At 41.6% G+C, this 19,902-nt stretch overlaps 1 protein-coding gene across 1 annotated transcript; it reads left to right on the top strand.

Annotated features, from left to right (window-relative positions):
• Positions 1-5: 5 nt before the first annotated feature.
• On the top strand, positions 6-17,803 carry LOC137602575 (piwi-like protein 1). The gene is made up of 4 exons (XM_068325430.1): positions 6-92; positions 17,050-17,157; positions 17,337-17,454; positions 17,601-17,803. The coding sequence occupies exons 1-4, from the start codon at positions 73-75 to the stop codon at positions 17,730-17,732; spliced, it is 378 nt and encodes a 125-aa protein (XP_068181531.1). The 5' UTR covers positions 6-72; the 3' UTR covers positions 17,733-17,803.
• Positions 17,804-19,902: the final 2,099 nt, after the last annotated feature.

Genomic DNA, 19,902 nt, shown 5'->3' on the forward strand with positions numbered 1-19,902 from the left:
ATGTAGGGGCGGTCAGTGATGGGAAACTATGAATCAACAACTAAACGCTTCACAGAGGTTTGCATGCAGTAAATGAACCGCATACATCACGGGTGAGTTACAGCAGAGACGTTCTTGAAGGTTTTCGCAGATGCTCCTCGGTTTGGTCAGTCTAGCTTGACGCTGTAGAGGAAAGATTGTCTACAAAAAGAGTTCTCACTCTTCAAACGTTTTCACCTATAAAAATATGCCAGAATACTGTACTGTGGTACTAAGAATATTCATGCCAAGGTCCCCTAAAAAGCACTGTTTTGGAGCTGGTAATAAAAATTATATAATGGAAAGTAATTATTGTGCGATAGTTTTTACCGTTTAACACTAGAACTTTCAAGAGCAAAGTCACTGCTAGCCAAAGGTGCCTGGTATGCTAACAATTCATTTGTAAATGTGGCTGACACCACTCAATCAAAATGCAAATTCCAATTGTTTAGAAAGCACAACTTAGCATTAGGTATTCTCTCTGGGCCCCGGTCAGTGTGGGGGGTGGAGGTAGGGCTGAGAGACCAGGAGAGCCAGAAATTCATGTCACAGCAAAGGCCACAACCAGTTTTTTTATTTTTAATTTTTAATTTTTTTTTTCCAGAACAAACAAACATCAAGCAAGAAGAATTTTTTTTTAAACATTAACGTAACAGGACAAGACTAGACTAAGAAGAAAAAAAACAAAAACAACTCAAAGCAAGGGGTGTTATATAAAGAACAGAATAGCAATAGGAAGAAAAAATATGTATATACTGTATGCAGTATGTATACATGTACATACATACACCATACATGGATACATACATATACACACGCACATATCCATATATACGTATATATAAACATATACATACACATATACACATACCCATTTTAACATAGATCAAGCAAAGGAGGAGCATTTCTGGAAGATATATCTTTTCAGGTCTCTCCACGGTTCTACAAACTTAGTTTTTTGCAACTTCAATGTATAAATTTCATGTATTAAATCAAACCAATTCTCGATACAGGGTGCACTAGGCTTAAGCCAGTTTCTAGTAATTGACTTTCGTGCTGCAATACTCAATATACCAAACAGAAACCTGGCTTCTTTATTCATAGATGTAGATGGCAAAAAACCAAATAATAGCTTGTCCCACTTCAATGCTATGGTAGGTCCGAATATATTCACCAATTCTATATCTGTTGCCAGAGGGAATTTATTTTTGGGCAAGCCCAAAATACTGTATATGGTAGTGGTTGGCTTCCAGAGAACCACAATTCCTCCAACAGCTGGCAGAGCCTGAGTGGTGGTGCTTCTGGACAGGTGTAATAAAATATCTACCAATCGTCTTCCAGCCAAATGTCCTCCACTGGGGCGAGCTTGTAATTGACCATTGAAATTCACATTGTCTAACCCAATCTTCCTGTGCAATACTGGTATTTGCCTCCTGTTCCCATTTTTGCTTTATATAGTTGGTGTTTATTTCTTCCAACCCTTGAAGACCTTTGTATATTCTTGATAATATTTTATGCCCAGAGTCTGCCCCGTAGACACTAATAAAAACTTTCAGTATATTATTTTCAAATGTTTTATGGCCTTTTTAAAAAAATTGTCTATATAATGACGCAACTGAAGATATCTGTAGAAGTCATGATTATTTAGCCCATATAATCCTTACAATGTCTGGAAATCATTTATTGCCCCTTGTTTAAAGAAAGTGCAATATGACGAAAGAACCTGCTCAGCCCAAGCCTTATAAACTGCATCCAATTTATTGGGAGTAAAATCTATATCGTAGGGGCACCAATGCAAAATTTTTATTTCATCTATCAAGTTATACTTCTTCTTCTTCTTTTCCTTTCGGCTTTTCCCTTCAGGGGTCGCCACAGCGAATCAATTTCCTCCATCTAGCCCTGTCCTTTGAATCCTCTTCACTCCCACCAACTACCTTCATGTCTTCCCTCATTACATCCATAAACCTCCTCTTTGGTCTTCCTCTAGGTCTCCTGCCTGGCGGTTCAAAACTCAGCATCCTTCTACCAATATATTCACTATCTCTCCTCTGGACATGTCCAAACCATCTCAGTCTGGCCTCTCTGACTTTATCTCCAAAACCTCTAACATGTGCTGTCCCTCTGATGTACTCATTCCTGATCCTATCCTTCCTGGTCACTCCCAGAGAGAACCTCAGCATCTTCATCTCTGCTACCTCCAGCTCTTTCTCCTGTCTTTTCTTCAGTGACACTGTCTCTAGACCAAACAACATCGCTGGTCTCACCACAGTTTTGTACACCTTTCCTTTCATTTTAGCTGAAACTCTTCTATCACACATCACACCTGACACTTTCCTCCACCCGTACCATCCTGCCTGTACACGCTTCTTCACCTCTTTTCCACACTCTCCATTGCTCTGGACTGTTGACCCTAAGTACTTAAAATCCTCCACCTTCTTGATCTCTTCTCCCTGTAGCCTCACTCTTCCACTTGGGTCCCTCTCATTCACACACATGTACTCTGTCTTACTGCGGCTAACCTTCATTCCTCTCCTTTCCAGGACAAACCTCCACCTCTCTAGCTTCTCCTCCACCTGTTCCCTGCTCTCACCGCAGATCACAATGTCATCTGCAAACATCATAGTCCATGGAGATTCCTGTCTAACCTCGTCTGTCAGCCTGTCCATCACCATAGCGAACAAGAAGGGGCTCAGAGCTGATCCCTGATGCAGTCCCACCTCCACCTTGAACTCCTCTGTCACACCTACAGCACACCTCACCACTGTCCTACAGTCCTCATACATGTCCTGCACTGCTCTAACATACTTCTCTGCCACTCCAGACTTCCTCATACAATACCACAGTTCCTCTCTGGGCACCCTGTCATAAGCTTTCTCTAGATCTACAAAAACACAATGCAGCTCCCTCTGGCCTTCTCTGTACTTCTCTATCAACATCCTCAGAGCAAATACTGCATCTGTAGTACTCTTTTTTGGCATGAAACCATACTGCTGCTCACAAATGCTCACTTCTGCCCTTAGTCTAGCTTCCACTACTCTCTCCCATAACTTCATTGTATGGCTCATCAGTTTTATTCCTCTGTAGTTGCCACAACTCTGCACATCTCCCTTGTTCTTAAAAATGGGCACCAGCACACTACTCCTCCATTCCTCAGGCATCTTCTCACTATCTAAGATCCTGTTGAACAACCCAGTCAGAAACTCTACTGCCACCTCTCCTAGACACTTCCATACCTCTACAGGTATATCATCAGGACCAACTGCCTTTCCACTCTTCATCCTCTTCAATGCCCTCCTCACTTCATCCTGACTAATCTTTGCTACATCCTGGTCCACAAAAGTCACCTCTTCTAGTCTTTGTTCTCTCTCATTTTCCACGTTCATCAACTCTTCAAAGTACTCTTTCCATCTTCCCATCACACTACTGGCACCTGTCAATAGACTTCCATCCCTATCCTTAATCACCCTAACCTGCTGCACGTCCTTCCCATCTCTGTCTCTCTGTCTTGCCAACCGGTATAGATCAGTCTCTCCCTCCTTACTGTCCAACCTAGCATACAAGTCATCATAAGCTTCTTGTTTGGCCTTTGCTACCTCTACCTTCACCTTACGCTGCATCTCCCTGTACTCCTGTCTACTCTCCTCGGTCCTCTCAGTGTCCCACTTCTTCTTAGCTAACCTCTTTCTCTGTATGCACTCCTGTACCTCCTCATTCCACCACCAAGTCTCTTTATCTACTTTCCTTCCAGATGACACACCAAGTACTCTCCTACCTGTCTCCCTGATCACATTAGCTGTAGTTGTCCAGTCATCTGGAAGCACCTCCTTACCACCCAGAGCCTGTCTTAACTCCTTCCTAAAAGTCCTGCAACACTCTTCCTTTTTCAGCTTCCACCATTTCGTCTTCTGCTCTGCCTTTGCCCTCTTGATCTTCCTCACCACCAGAGTCATCCTACACACCACCATCCTATGCTGTTTGGCTACACTCTCACCTACCACTACTTTACAGTCACTGATCTCCTTCAGGTTACACCGTCTACACAAGATGTAGTCTACCTGTGTGCTCCTACCGCCACTCTTATAGGTCACTCTATGTTCCTGCCTCTTCTGGAAGAAAGTATTCACTACAGCCATTTCCATCCTTTTTGCAAAGTCAACTACCATCTGTCCTTCTGCGTTCCTCTCCTGGATACCAAACCTGCCCATCACATCCCCATCCCCTCTGTTTCCTGCACCAACATGTCCATTGAAGTCTGCTCCAATGACAACTCTCTCACTTCTAGGCAAGCTCTGCATCACTTCATCAAAGTCCGACCAGAATTTCTCCTTCTCCTCCAGCTCACATCCTACCTGTGGAGCATACCCGCTAACAACATTGAACATCACACCTTCTATTTCTAGCTTCAGACTCATCACTCTATCCGACACTCTTTTTACCTCCAGGACATTCCTAACAAACTCCTCCTTCAAGATAACTCCTACTCCATTTCTCTTCCCATCTACACCATGATAGAACAACTTGAACCCTGCTCCTAAACTTCTAGCCTTGCTACCTTTCCACCTGGTCTCCTGTACACACAGTATGTCTACCTTCCTCCTCTGCATCATGTCAACCAACTCTCTACCTTTTCCTGTCATAGTTCCAACATTCAACGTCCCTACTCTCAGTCCTATACTCTTGGTGTTCCTCTTCTCTTTCTTCGAGCGAACGCACTTTCCTCCTCTCCTTCTTCGACCAACAGTAATCCAATTTCCACCGGTGCCCTGTAGGTCAACAGCACCGATGGCGGTCGTTGTTAACCCGGGCCTCGACCGATCCGGTATGGAAGTCATAGGTTTGATTCGCATCTTTGATTTGGCAAAAGTTTTACGCCGGATGCCCTTCCTGACGCAACCCTCTGTATTTATCCGGGCTTGGGACCGGCACAATAAGACACTGGCTTGTGTCCTCTTGCGGCTACATTATATCAAGTTATACTTATTGATGGTCATCATCCAAGTTTTCATTGATAAATTGATCCACCTATTGCCCTTTTCCATTAATTTTGTAATGAGTCTTTTATCCCCTAACCTGGCCTCAATCGGTATCAGCCCAGATATGTTCTTTTCCATGTCTTTCCACCTTGCTTGATACTGAGAATTACACCAGCAAACTAAAAATCCTCAGCTGGGATGAGGTGTAATAATTCTTTAGGCATGGGAGTGCAAACCCTCCTTTTTTTTTTGGCCAATTGGAGAGTTTGAAATCTGATCCTAGGTTTCTTCCCTTGCCAAATGAAGCGTGAAATCAGTTTATCCCATTCCTTGAAGTGTTTATCTGTAATTTCAATTGGAAGAGTTTGAAACAAATATAACTTTCTGGGCAGAATGTTCATTGACAATGTCTCAATCCTCCACTCAAAGCTTAGTATGGGTAATAAGTTACATCTTTTGGCATCTTCTTTTATTTTCTGAATTAACACTTTAAAATTTAGTGCATATAATTATGTTAGATCTTTTGGAATATTGACCCCTAGATATCTTATACAATTCAAATTCCAATTGAAGTCAAAGCCAGTTTTTAAAATTTGGCTAGATTTATAGTTGAAACTTAAGATTTGAGTCTTTGAAATATTTAATTTATATCCTGAGACAGAGCCAAAAGCATCAAGGAATGACATAATTTTTAAAATAGAACTTTCTGGGTTTGATAAAGTAATTAGGACGTCATCTGCAAATAAAGAAATTTTATGTTGTTGAGGTGACATTTGTATACCTATAATATTTTTTATCTTGATTAATACCTTGGCTTAGTCCTTCGATAAATAGGGCAAACCGAAGTGGACTCATAGGGCAGCCCTGTCTGGTGCCCTGCTCCAGATCAAATGAGTTTGATATTGATCCATTTACTTTTATCCTACCTGTTGGACTTTTATACAAAGCCTTTATTCATTCATTCATTTTCCGACCCGCTTAATCCGCTAACGCAGGTCGCGGGGCAGCCAGTGCCTATCCTGGCAGTCTCAGGGCGCGAGGCGGGGGACACTCCGGGCACGACGCCAGTGTACCGCGGAGCCACACAGAAACAAACAACCATTCACACACACACTCACTCCTATGGTCAATTTGGGACCGGCCAATCAACCTGAAGCGCATGCTTTTGGAGGTGGGAGGAAGCCGGAGAACCCGGAGAGAACCCACGCAGACACGGGGAGAGCATGCGAACTCCGCACAGAGCGGGACTCGAACCCGGGTCCGCCGTGTTGTGAGGCAGCAGCGCTAACCACTGCGCCACCGTGCCGCCCTCAAAGCCTTTATGATATTTATAAAAGTCTGGTGAAGTCCAAAATGCCCCAGAATTCTATATAGAAATGTCCAATTGACCCGATCGAATGCCTTTTCCGCATCAAGACTCAATAGAACCGCCTCTATGTTATTTTCATTAATGTATTCAATTAAATGTAGTGTTCGGCGGATGTTATCTTGGGTCTGTCTTTGCTTTATGAACCCCGTCTGATCCAAACTAATTATCTGCGTCAGAATATTTTCTAATCTTTTGGCCATAACGTGGGTAAAAATCTTGTAATCTTGGTTTAGAACACTTATCGGCCTATAGCTTCCACATTCTAGCTTATCTTTACCCTCTTTAGGTATCAAGGAAATCACTGCTTCACTCCAAGAAGGGGGAATAAAGCCAGTCTTAAGCACATAGTTAAATGCTTGCTTTATTCTAGGTATCAATATATCTCTCATTTCAATGTACCACTCTGAAGGGAATCCATCTGGTCCAGGTGACTTATTTGGTTTTATCTTTGAGATTGCCTTTTGAATTTCTTCCTCCTTAATATCATTAATTAGGCATTTATTTTGTTCAACTGAAACTGTAGGTATTCTTATCCGATCAAAAAAGTTGTCAATCTTAGTCTCATCCAGCCTGGGTTGCCTGTATAACTCCTTATAATAAGAATCAAATAACCGTTGGATATCCTCTAGTTTACAACATATAGAATCTGTTGCGGGGTCTTTTATTTTGTAAATTGTGTTTTCTTCTTGTTGCTTTTTTAGTCTGTATGCGAGTAGCTTTGTCGATTTTCCTCTTGCTTCATAATATCTTTGTTTTAAAAAAATCATCGTTTTCTTAATATCATTCGAGAGTATTTCATTAATTTCATTCTTTATTTTATCAATTTCCCTTTTGGTTTTCCTGTCCATTGTTCTCTTATGTTGAGTTTGTAATTCTTGCAAGTCTTTTTGAAGTTGGTCATATTTTTCTTTTCTCTGTTTCTTCAATTTTGATGAGTAACCTATGATCTTCCCCTAAGAACCACCTTACAAGCATCCCAGAGTATAAGTGGTGAGACTTGTCCATTGTCATTTTCGGTGAAGTAGTCTGTAATGTCCCTTCTTATTTGCTTCTTCATTTCATTTAAAATGCCCGTATTTAACCTCCAGATAGTGTTCTTCTTGTCAGATCCCAACATCAGCTCCTTATAGACTGGGGCATGATCTGACAGGTCCATGGTTCCGATATTACAATCTTTCACCCTAAACAATTCTCTTTGAAATGTAATTAAATAATCAAGTCTAGAATAAACAGAGTGAGGGTGAGAAAAAAAAGTATAATCTTTCTTAGTTGGATTCAAATCTCTCCATATATCTGAGAGTCCAAGCTCTCTCATCATTATTCTTATATTTTTAGTAGTTTTTGGGCCCTCGGATTGATAGAGTTTTGAGGTGTCAAATTTCACGTGAAGTCTGACATTAAAGTCCCCTCCACAGATGAGGATACCTTGAGCTTCGGAGCTCATCAAATCAAAGATATATATTTATAAAATTTCCAATCAGAACCTGGGGGCACATAAACATTTAAAAGAGTAACCAAAATACCTTGTAGAACCCCTCTGACCAGTACAAATTTCCCCGCTAAGTCTTTTTTTTCAAATATGCATTCAAAATTTAATTTAGCGGAAATTAGTATTGCTACTCCTCTTTTTGAACCCTTTTTGTATGAAGATGAATACTGGTTAAATCTCCATCTCTTAAGTTTTTCACGTTCTGGTTCTGTGAGATGGGTTTCCTGAAGGAAGGCTACTTCTATGTCCTCCTTTTTCAATTTTGACATTATTTTGGATCTTTTAATCGGATTTCCCAGCCCATTATATTATAGGTAACTATCTTAACTGACATTTTGTGTCTTTAAATATACTTTATTCTGCTTTATTTCTGTATGTAAAAATATTATTTCACCCCTTGAGCTACTATAAACAATAATAAAAGCATAAACATAAACCATTAACTCAAAAGCTAAAAAATTAAACTTCATGTCCATATTGACTTCCAAAAGAAAGGCCTCTTTTACGGCCTTATCACTCAGATGGGATAAGAGTGTTGAGGGAGAGTCTCTACCTCCTTGTTGAGGGAGAGGGCCCTCTTTAGCCCTACAGCTAATATATACTGTAGGTCCATGGTGTCCAGCATGGGGCATCCCGACCACTAATTTGATAAATTGATGCCTTCTAATGTCTTTTATACTCAGTTAATGGCCCAGCTCTGGGGACATAATTGGGGAAATAATTTAACTGTTTGTAGATCTTTCGCAGCAAAAGTTCAATACTTATCAAATATCCTGCCGTCGGTAAGCCTGGAGCCTCTCCCTGAATCCCTGACCGGAGCCTGGATCAGTCCGATCTCTTCGTTTTCCTGTGGTCTGCCAAGTGAGTCGAGTGATTTGATCCAGAAGTGAACTTTGTTTCTTCAGGACCGTCACCGGTATCCCTCTCTCTGCCATGTCCGCCGTCGCCTCTTCTGCCGAGTTGTACATCACTGTTCCTTCCTTATAGAACACTCTCATTCTGGCTGGAAACGGAGTTTGAAATCTTATGTTTCTCTCCTTCAACATGGCTTTCACTTCTCCGTATTCCCTCCGCTTCCTCCTCACCTCCGGCAAGAAAAGTCGTTGTCCAGGTATATCTTATTGCCTTGGAAATCAAATCCCTTCTTCTGCCAGGCCCGTTTAATCACATCCTCCTTCATTCTGTAACTTGAAAACTTGATGACTACTGATCTTGGAGGGGCATCAACCGGAGGTTTTGACGGTAGCACTCGATACGCTCTCTCAATGTTTAACAGAGTAGACGGAGCTAACTCCAACCCTTTCATCAACATGTCTTCAACAATAATCAATGAGGTCGCGTTTTCTTCTTTTCCTTCTCGTACCCCATATAACTTGCATTATTCCGTCGCGATTGCCCCTCTAAGTCGGTCATTTTAGCATCCATTTGTACCTTTAGTTTCACAAGTTCGGTCACCACTTCCTCCGTCGTTTGGATGCGAGCTTCGGCCATGTTCATTCGGCTTTCTGTTTCTTTAATTCTTTCGTTTATTTTATTTATTTCTTCTCGTATGCCCTTCAGTTCTTGACTGGTAACTTTCCTGAAGTCCCGTAATTCCTTCAAAATTAGGGCCATCCCAGTGTCATGGTTCGGTCTTCTTTCAGCCTCCGGCGAAGTAGCTTCCTCTGTGTTGCTGATGCTACTAGCTTGAGTAAATTCGCCTTCTTCTTCTTCCGTCAGTTTCCTCACTTTTCCCATGATTTCTCTTCCCTTTTTTAGGCATATTTACCAGCCCGTGTTCTTATCACTTGCCTTGGCTCATTTTCCTCTCAAAATCGAGTTTGTACGGGCTACTTTAATTGTTACTGTCGGGAGCCTGTCTCCCTATGCTGCCATCACCATCACAGGTAACCGGAAGTCCAATATTAATTTCCTTTTCAACCCAGTAAAGGTGGATGACCGCCCTCCAAAGTCTGGGTCCTGCCCAGAGTTTCTTCCTCAATGAGGGAGTTTTTCCCCGCGACTGTCGCTTATGCTTGCTCTGGAAGGTTCTGTTGTTTTTCTCTGTCTGTTATCGATAAATAAAGGAAAAAACCCTCGTGTATTGATCTCTTCCGAAGACGTTTGTGTAGGTTCTCAGTTATTCAGGTCATGGTGATCCAAAGCTGTTAAAATCAATCCATTGGACTTGGATTCAAGTTTCTTGAAACCTAAAGTCCACTGTATTGTTTTAGACAGCTTTGGATCTCTTCCTAAGATGAGAAAGTGATTAGGTTCCCTCGACGAGGCTCAGCATGTCCTCATTTACGTAACAATAGCAATTGTTCACAGGTGATTAAAGGTGTAGATAAAAACCTTCTTGCCGGCTCGGTTGTAGGGAATGATCACCCTTCGAGCCAAATGGCTCGGCCATGGGTGTTCTAGTGTTAAAGCATAACGGCCATTGTTCTGTGACATTGCAGCGTGTATCTATCTGGAATGTCCCTGAAAAGACATTCCAGATAGATAAATACGTATGTTGACATTCCTACATTTGAACAATTTCCACATTGTGCAAATGTAGGAATCACAGTCGCTCGGAGAAATCGTGTTTGGTATGTGGAAAACAAGTATATCGTTAGAGGATTTTCTGGTTATTCTTGTGCTGACGTGAACAAGTCAACAAGTGGACAGAAGTGTGGATTGTTCTGATGAAGTTTGGAGATACAGAGGGAGAGATCTGCTCGAATGTCAAAGATTCTGTTTTATCTATCAATAAATTTGTATTCTCTGGGGCTGCTGAAACCTAACTCTCCATCCATCAGTTGGACCTCTCCTCATATTTTTAACCTCTACAATATTTGTTATAGAAAATGTTTGAGGCCATATCCGTAGCATGAGTGTGTTGTGGAAAATTTGACGAAAAACTGAACAAATTTGAAGAAACAAATCAAGACACTGGTAAGGCTGACATTTAAAATATGAGACAAATAAATGCAATTACAAGAAAACAGAAAGAATGCATCTTAGAAATGACTTTATAGTTATTCTTATTATTTTATTCATTCATTTATTTCAGGCAAGGCAAGGAAAAACAAAACAAACAACAACAACAAACAAAATAATTAAATAAGCAAATAATAAATAAAGATCATAACTCAACAGTTAAGTTTTATAGTGGTTAAAAAGCAGAGAATTTACTTTTCAAGTGGCAAATTCTACTATATCATCCATTTGGATGGCGCCCCATAGAATATTTATCCTCTAACAATATGTTTGAGTGGACACTTTTCAGGTAAAGAACTTTTACATTTACCTTCTATGGCACAAACAGGTATAGATGTAACCACAACAAGGTGTAACCATCAGCACATATGTTACATTCGTTTCACAAAAGCAAAATAAATGATCAAACAAGTACTTTTGATGACAAGTGTCTTTCTAATTTCCATCTCCAATTGATTTACTTGCTAACTTGAATCACATCTACATCAATGTCCGAGGCTCAGTGAGTGCCAATGGCCTCTTCTGAGGTCAGTAGCACTCACTCCGATCATTATGAAATGCTTTGAGAGGGTGGTGCTGACCCATAATCATTACTACACTACTGGATCCCCTCCAGTACGCCTACCGGCCCAACAGGTCCGGCCCGACAGGTCCGGCTCAGATGCTATTGCTACAGTCCTATACAACTCTCACACCTGGAGAATAAAGACTCTGACATTAAGGTGTCCTTTATTAACTATAGCTGCGTGGTCGAGTCCACCCTGAGCGACTGCATCACTGTGTGGTACAGCTGAAGCACCAACGTGGACCGCAGACGCCTGCAGAGAGTAGTGAGGGCAGCGTCTAAAATCATCAGGACTCCCCTGCCCTCTCTGCAGAGCATCTACAGATGCAGAGTCGCGCAGAAATGACCATGTCCACCGTCAGGGGCCCAAGCCACCCCCAACACCGACTACTGTATTCGCTCCACCTCTCAGGCCGGAGGTACAGCAGTCTGAGTGCAGGACATCCAGATTCAAGAACTCTTTCTTTCCCTTCACCATCAGACTCCTTAAAGGTCCCAAATTACGCTTTTATTAGATCATGTCATTCAGGTGCCAGATGTCCAACTACACTGTATTTGAAATGTCTTGTCCCAAACTGTTACAAGTTTGTCAGAAGGTTCCATTACAATCTTAATTTTCAGAAAAAAAATATTTTTCTGGTGATTATTTGATAGTTCAGGCTTAACCTAACCCTAACCCAAATACAGCATGCTAACCCAAACCGTAACCCAAATACAGTGGGCTAACCCTAACACCAATGTGTATCCACCTAGTGGTGGTATCTCTCTCTCCGTCTGTCTGTCCGTCTGTCTTTCTATCTATCGTCCTGCCATAAGGAGCTGCTTCATCCTGTATGAAACAAACCAACTCAAGCTTCATTCATTTTTAGTGCCAACGTGAACAATGTTATTTTTCCACGACTGGACTTTGTGTTCCTTCAGCAGAATTTATTTATTGTTCAGCATGAAGAACAAGTTTTTGTCAGAAGCTTTGTGGTTAAAGTGGTTCTGTTCTTTGTCATCCAATCAGAATCAGAGCGATGACAGTGTGCTTCTCTTTCTTTAATCATCCTTTCCTCAAACTTTGTGGGTGTAACTAAATACAGTCATACTGATGCGACTGCTGACTACGGTTAAACTGAGTGGCTAAGCTAACAATCACTAACATAGTCTGGAAACCATATTTCTGAAGGTTGCCACCAGAAGGACAAAAAACTGACAGTTGTGTGATTCGTATTGACTTGATTTTTTAACGTTTCTCCAGATGCACAACGTACCCAAAAAAATCACATCATTTTCATTTTTAACATTTCAGAAAAACTGGTTAATTTTTCTTCTTATATTCATGAATATCCTTTTCTTCAGGCCTAATAAACCATTAAACGATGGAAGAAATCTGGGAAATATAAGATTTGAATATGCAAATTTTTAAGAGTGCAATGAGTTTATATTCTAATGAAGTTATGTTGCGTACCTCGAGTATGCTTGTATTGACTGTATAGTTGTAAATAAATAAGTGTTCACTGCAGACTGATTCACTAATGTGTATTAAGGTCACTTCTGCATTGGCAGGGGTAACAAGTATTTCCAGTATATGATCAATGTGTCCACTACATGTGGACATGTGTCCACTACACAAACATCCTTCAACTCACAAATTCAGACACTGGATTTGAAATGTTGTAACACTGTCCAGGTGTTCCAGGTGTTCCATCGATGTAACGATCAGAGTTACATCATCTGTTATAACTTTTGGTACACGGTAACAGTAAGACAAGTCCGATTCCTAAGCCTTCTCTTTAAATGTCATTCTTTAGTTGCTTCCGATGGTTTTTATATTACAAAAGTGTCTTTTTGAAGCTATAAGCCACTTCTTGTGGAGCAGTCCAAGCCCATTGTTGTCTTTTCAACCTGAGTATCAAGGAAAATATTCCCAGGTATAATATTGTGTCACTAAAACTAATACCGCTGCTTAAACACAACCTCACAATCAAACTGCAGTCCGAAGGAGACATTTGTTGTGACGGTTGTGTTTGAAATGTCATTTTCAATCCATCCTAAATGAAGTGAAGTCTGAATTTAAGAAAATGTGAAGCTCACGTTTGGTTCCTGATAAACTGATGGATGAACTTATTGTTCCTCTGCTTACCATGAAAGCACACAGGCCACACTGTTGTGTGTGTGCAGAATTACTGACATGATCCCATGAGTGCATTTTACATGATGTCAAACATAATGGGCAATAAACATGTGATGGATGTCATTAGTGTCCTCCCAGTTTATGGGGTCTGGGATTTAAATGTGTCATAAAATCCTTCTGAATAAGTTCCTTTATTTATTTTTAAATTTATTTTATAAAAAATGCTCTAGTTACTGGTTCAAATGCATGCATACATATATATTACTATCACAGAATGCTTGAGAAACATGATTGACTTGTCTTCCGAAATAAAGTTTCCGTGGATAATAAGCTAGGCAGTTCAACGTTACTATTTTATTTGTCTGAAGGCTTTTGATACTTGCGAATTGTCTGCTTATAGCTCTGTAATATTGCGGTTGTAGTTTCTCACTTTGGCAACACGAGAGAATTGAACGTACAGAATTTATTTATTTATGTATTTATTTACAGTATTTACCATCAAGGGCCTTCTGAATAGCTTTTCAAGAATGGAGTTTAATATGTCTTACTATTTTGAAATGTATACAATTGTAAAACTGCTTGAAATTCTAACTAGCAGTTATCCCCCTCTCCTTGGCAAACACGCAATATTTCGATCGATTAAACATATTTTGATAGTCAAAACCGGAAGCCGTTGACAATTTAACAACGTGTCAGTGTTTTTATAGTTACCCACGATGTCCACAAGAGGGCGTTACGATTACAGATCCTTCAAGAACAGTGGTTCTTAACCTTGTTGGAGGTAACAGACCCTGCCGGTTCCTATGTTCACTCACCGAACCCTTCTTTAGTAAAAAAAAACCCAAAAACGTTTTTTTTCTTCAAATTTAAAACATAAGTATATGTTTTATTGGTGTATTTAATGAATTGTGCATTAATGTAACCTTTTTCAAAGAACAAAACCATGACAGTGAATAAACTCACATGAAATTACCTTCCTGCAATTCAGTGTGACTTCTGCTGTTGTTATTGAGATACCAGTTCAGATATGCGTGGCTTCACCTTGGCAAGTGCTACTCTTATGTCATTTTCACAGCAAAGTCTGTTTCTTTTGTTTTCCATGCAGCTTAAGGAAGTCTTCCTTTATTTTTGCCAGTGTGAGACTAGAGTTGTTCAACTTGACATTACAAATCATGCAGAATGCTGACTCCTATCACGTTCCGTTATACAGTACATGTAAATTGTTGTTGCACATATTCGTCCGACCACTTCCTCTTTTTCCTCAACAGTTACTATGAATTAAAATATTAAGAAAGCAATCAAATGACGTACCATCATGACAGGCATAAATCGACTACTGAGCGCGCAAAATCCCCTGTAGCACAGGTAAGCTAATCAATGTAGCGTCATGTGATCACCTGCAGCCAATGATGACTAAGGGGGGCGTGTCATCACAAATTGACACGATGTGTCAAACGTACACAGTAATTCGTGTATGTTCGGCCAAAATACCCAAACACGATGTGTCGGGTGTTTCGTCTTGACCTCCATCTCCGCTGAACCCCTGAGACCGACTCACTGAACCCCCAGGGTTCAATTGAACCCAGGTTAAGAACCACTGTTCAAGAATGTAGAACAACATTATTGACTCGTCTTCAGAAATAACTTTGTTGTGTAGTTTTCCATAATAATTTAACAGATATAAAGCTTGGAAATTCAATGTTACTATTGTTTGTGGCTTTTGGTGATACTGTATTTAAAGCATGTCAATACTTGTTCTATTATAAAAATCACATTTTTTCAGGTCTCTACATATGATCCTCCCTGACCTGACTTACTGGTAAACCTGACCAATCTGGTAAACAAGCACTTCCTGCATTAATAAATATTTGGAATTTGGAATCAAAACAATCGGATTTTGCTAGAGCATTATTTGTTAGGTCACAGATTGCACTCTGTGATTGGACAGATTGATTCACGATATGGATTGGCTTACATGCCCAAAGGCGTGGCCATCCCCGCCTTGGAGTTTGTTCAGGCTACGGTAGCATTGTGCAGTAATGTCCTTGCTCAGAGTTACACACTGAAAGTTCCTCACAAACTGTTGAAGTCAGCTAGCATTTGGGTAACTAGTTAGCTCCACTTCAGTCATGTGTATGTGTGTCCGCTAGAGGTGTATCCTCATCGTCATAGCGAACACAGGTGCGTGTATCCACACTACTCATAAACAAACAGCCTCAGGCTTTATTTAGAGTCTAACAAATATTCTCTGTCACCAGTCAAGGGTTACGTTCAACTGACATAAACCCTGCATGTGAAATAATCCAGGCAGAAATCAAGAGGTGAAATGATCTCTCATTATCAGCCTTGTGAGAGGCAAAGGCTGGATAGATTCACACACACGCACGCACGCACTCACGCACAGACACACACACACACACACACACACAACTTCCCCTGCTCCAGCTTTGCCGTAAGAAGTGGAGGCCAATCCGGTAATCTGACTGAGATAGAAGTGACTGACTGTATCCACTACAGGAAGTAATACCTGTGCATTTTACTGAATGGAGGCTAGTAAATGCAGAATAGGGAAAATAGGGACGGCGCTCACTCAACAGCCAGTTCAGTATACAGTATTCAAACGCTCTGGCTTACCTTTCCCACATTTCATTTATACTGCGATAGTTTCGCTCCTTGCGATCTCTCATTGTCCTTGACAATTGTTGAGAAACTGCGTACGTCCTGTCCGTAAGGATCTGTTGTCATCTCCACCGGTGATCTTAATAGGATCAGCACATCAAGTGTTTACTTAATGAACACAGAGTCACGTTCGGCTGACTGAGAAAGTGGCTCCACGCTTGGCAAGGAGAAATCAAGTTACTGTATTAACAAGGCAGTAAGAGACTGCAACATCCCGCAACACCCCCGAATTCAACATTTTACTGACCTACACATTTTTGTGGCTCTAGCTTCCTAAAGATGTTACTTTTTGTTTTGTGATTATATCTTATCAGGTTTGAAAGATGTGTACCTTACACAATGCGCCATCGCACTGTATACTCTTTCTATCTGAAACGGTTGTGAAGCTATTTGGTGGACGGGAGGACAGACAGAGATAAGCAGATAGGGAACTGAGAGATAGGGAACTGAGAGCCATGCCCCATTAACACAGAGCTTTTCGGGGTGGATTTTATCAATATTCAATCAAAGATATTGAGGTCCACGGATCATTTTGGGGCAAGACATTTCAAGTGCAGTGTAGTTGGTAATCTGGCAGCTGAATGACATGAATTAAAGAAAGCATAATATGGGACCTTTAATTTAATTGCGTATATCTATGTATTATTGTTTTTGTAGTTACTCAGTATGCCCACAAGAGGGTAGGAAATGTATTTACCGAGCAGGAAGTGGTCCGAGTACATTTACCAGAGGTCAGGGCTCGAATATGAATTCAGCATACTGTACATGTCTTATTTTGCTTGCATTTTATTTCTCTTAATTTTTTTTGTCTTTTTGTCTGTGTGTTTTTGTTTTTGTGTTCTTTTTGGTTTTGTTTTTTTGAGTTCACCTCAGGATCCAGCCTAGCACAGGACCTGCTGACCACCCTCCAGAAGGTGTCAGGCCAGCTGTGGATGCATCTTCACAGACCCGTGCTGTGCTTCGTGATGTGACCTCATGTTGGTGAGGTTGTGTGATCAGTGATTCAGCTCCTCGCTGCTTCTTTACCTTATTGTCGCCTGGGTTACGTGTTTGAGAGAGGTCGCTAGTGTTTTCCAGGTGGTGGTCATAGCCCCCAATAACAGGAAGGACAAGTATGACATGATTAAGAAGAAACTGTGTGTGGACTTTCCCATGTCCAGCCAGTGTGTGGTGACCCGGACCCTGAGCTGCCCCGGGAGTCTGATGACTGTCGCCACCAAGCTCATTCTGCAGATGGCCCGCAAGATGGGAGGAGAGCTGTGGAGTGCGGAGATCCCTGTGAGTCTGACACCCATGAGTTGATCACAGAATGAAGGCGGGGCCAGTTTGTCATGTGCCTCTGGCTGTGGTGGAGGAGTCAGAACTTAAGGTCAAGGTTCACAGACGTGAAATCGAAAGATTGTGTTTATTTTCCATCTGCGCAGCTCAAACACTTGATGATCGTCGACATCGACTGCAACCACGACAAGCAGGCCGGGAGTCGCTCGATCGGCAATCTGATACTGTGTGTTCGCAGCCTGTGTGTGAATGTGGACAGGGGGAGGCATTCACTTTGATCGGACCTAGAAACGATCTATAACAGATCTATAACGGGGTCTATAACTGATCTATAAGAGATTTAGAACAGATCTACAACAGATCTATAACGAGGCCTATGACGGATCTAGAACTGGATCTATAACAACTACCGACCAGTTGCACTCACATCCAATCTGGAGAGGTTGGTCTTGGCCCACCTGAGGCCACAGGTGAAGGAGCTGCTAGATCCATGTGTCTGCTAGTGTAGTGTATATCTTGTGTTATGTCCTTTGGTGTCAGTGTTTCTTTTTTTTTATCCAGTATTTATTCATTATGTGATGCCTGAGCAGTGGATATGTGCAATTTCCTCCGGGATTAATAAAGTCTCTCCCTCTCTCTCTAGCTTCTCCTCCACCTGTTCCCTGCTCTCACTTCAGATCACAATGTCATCTGCAAACACCATGGTCCATGGAGATTCCTTTCTAACCTCGTCTATCTTGTTCGCTATGGTGACGGACCATTGTCCATCACCATAGCGAACAAGAAGGGGCTCAGAGCTGATCCCTGATGCAGTCCCTCCTCCAACTTCAATTCCTCTGTCACACCTACAGCACATCTGACCACTGTCTTACAGTCTTCATACATGTCCTGCACTGCTCTAACATACTGTACTTCTCTGCCACTCCAGACTTCCTCATACAATTCCACAGTTTCTCTCTGGGCACCCTGTCATTAGCTTTCTCCAGATCTACAAAAACACAATGCAGCTCCCTCTTGCCTTCTCTGTACTTCTCTATCAACACCCTCAAAGTAAATATTGCATCTGCCTTTCCACTTTTCATTCTCTTCGATTCCCTCCTCACTTCATCCTGACTAATCTTTGCTACATCCTGGTCCACAACAGTCACCTCTTCTAGTCTTTGTTCTCTCTCATTTTCCACGTTCATCAACTCTTCAAAGTACTCTTTCCATCTCTCCATCACACTACTGGCACCTGTCAATAGACTTCCATCCCTATCCTTAATCACCCTAACCTGCTGCACGTCCTTCACATCTCTGTCTCTCTGTCTTGCCAACCAGTATAGATCAGTCTCTCCCTCCTTACTGTCCAACCTAGCATACAAGTCATCATAAGCTTCTTGTTTGGCCTTTGCCGCCTCTACCTTCACCTTACGCTGCATCTTCCTCTACTCCTGTCTACTCTCCTCAGTCCTCTCAGTGTCCCACTTCTTCTTAGCTAACCTCTTTCTCTGTGTACACTCCTGTACCTCCTCATTCCACCACCAAGTCTCCTTATCTACTTTCCTTCCAGATGACACACCGAGTACTCTCCTACCCGTCTCCCTGATCACATTAGCTGTAGTTGTCCAGTTATCTGGAAGCACCTCCTGACCACCCAGAGCCTGTCTTAACTCCTTCCTAAAAGCCATGCGACACTCTTCCTTTTTTAGCTTCCACCATTCCGTTCCCTGCTATGACTTTGCCCTCCTCACCACAAGTCATCCTACACACCACCTTCCTATGCTGTTTGGCAACACTCATGCCTAACACTACTTTTCAGTCACTGATCTCCTTCAGATTACACCATCTACACAAGATGTAGTCTACCTGTGTGCTCCTACCTCCACTCTTATAGGTCACCCTATGTTCCTGCCTCTTCTGGAAGAAAGTATTCACTATAGCCATTTCCATCCTTTTTTGCAAAGTCAACTACCATCTGTCCTTCTGCGTTCCTCTCCTGGATACCGAACCTGCCCATCACCTCCTCATCACCTCTGTTTCCTGCACCAACATGTCCATTGAAGTCTGCTCCAATGACAACTCTCTCACTTCTAGGTATGCTCTGCATCACTTCATCAAAGTCCATCCAGAATTTCTCCTTCTCCTCCAGCTCACATCCTACCTGTGGAGCATAACCACTAACAACATTGAACATCACGCCTTCTATTTCTAGCTTCAGACTCATCACTCTATCTGACACTCTTTTTACCTCCAGGACATTCCTAACAAACTCCTCCTCAAAGATAACTCCTACTCCATTTCTCTTCCTATCTACACCATGATAGAACACTATTATTCTTAATGTACTATTTAATGTGGACCTTCCCCTCAAGTATACATTTTCTTCAATGTAGTGTATATTCTCCCTGTTTGTTTTTCTGAATGCTGCTGCAACGTGTGAATTTGTAAGTTCGTGATCATGTAAGT

The sequence above is a fragment of the Antennarius striatus genome, chromosome 10 (genome assembly GCF_040054535.1).
Source record: "Antennarius striatus isolate MH-2024 chromosome 10, ASM4005453v1, whole genome shotgun sequence".
NCBI lineage: Eukaryota > Metazoa > Chordata > Actinopteri > Lophiiformes > Antennariidae > Antennarius > Antennarius striatus.

What these genes read in the sequence shown, in the direction of transcription:
- LOC137602575 (XM_068325430.1), top strand. Translation starts at nt 73, where the DNA reads ATGAACCGCATACATCACGG. An exon ending in ATGAACCGCATACATCACGG is followed by an intron (nt 93 to 17,049) that starts GTGAGTTACAGC and finishes AGTTCACCTCAG; the next exon opens with GATCCAGCCTAGCACAGGAC. An exon ending in TGTGGAGTGCGGAGATCCCT is followed by an intron (nt 17,455 to 17,600) that starts GTGAGTCTGACA and finishes CCATCTGCGCAG; the next exon opens with CTCAAACACTTGATGATCGT.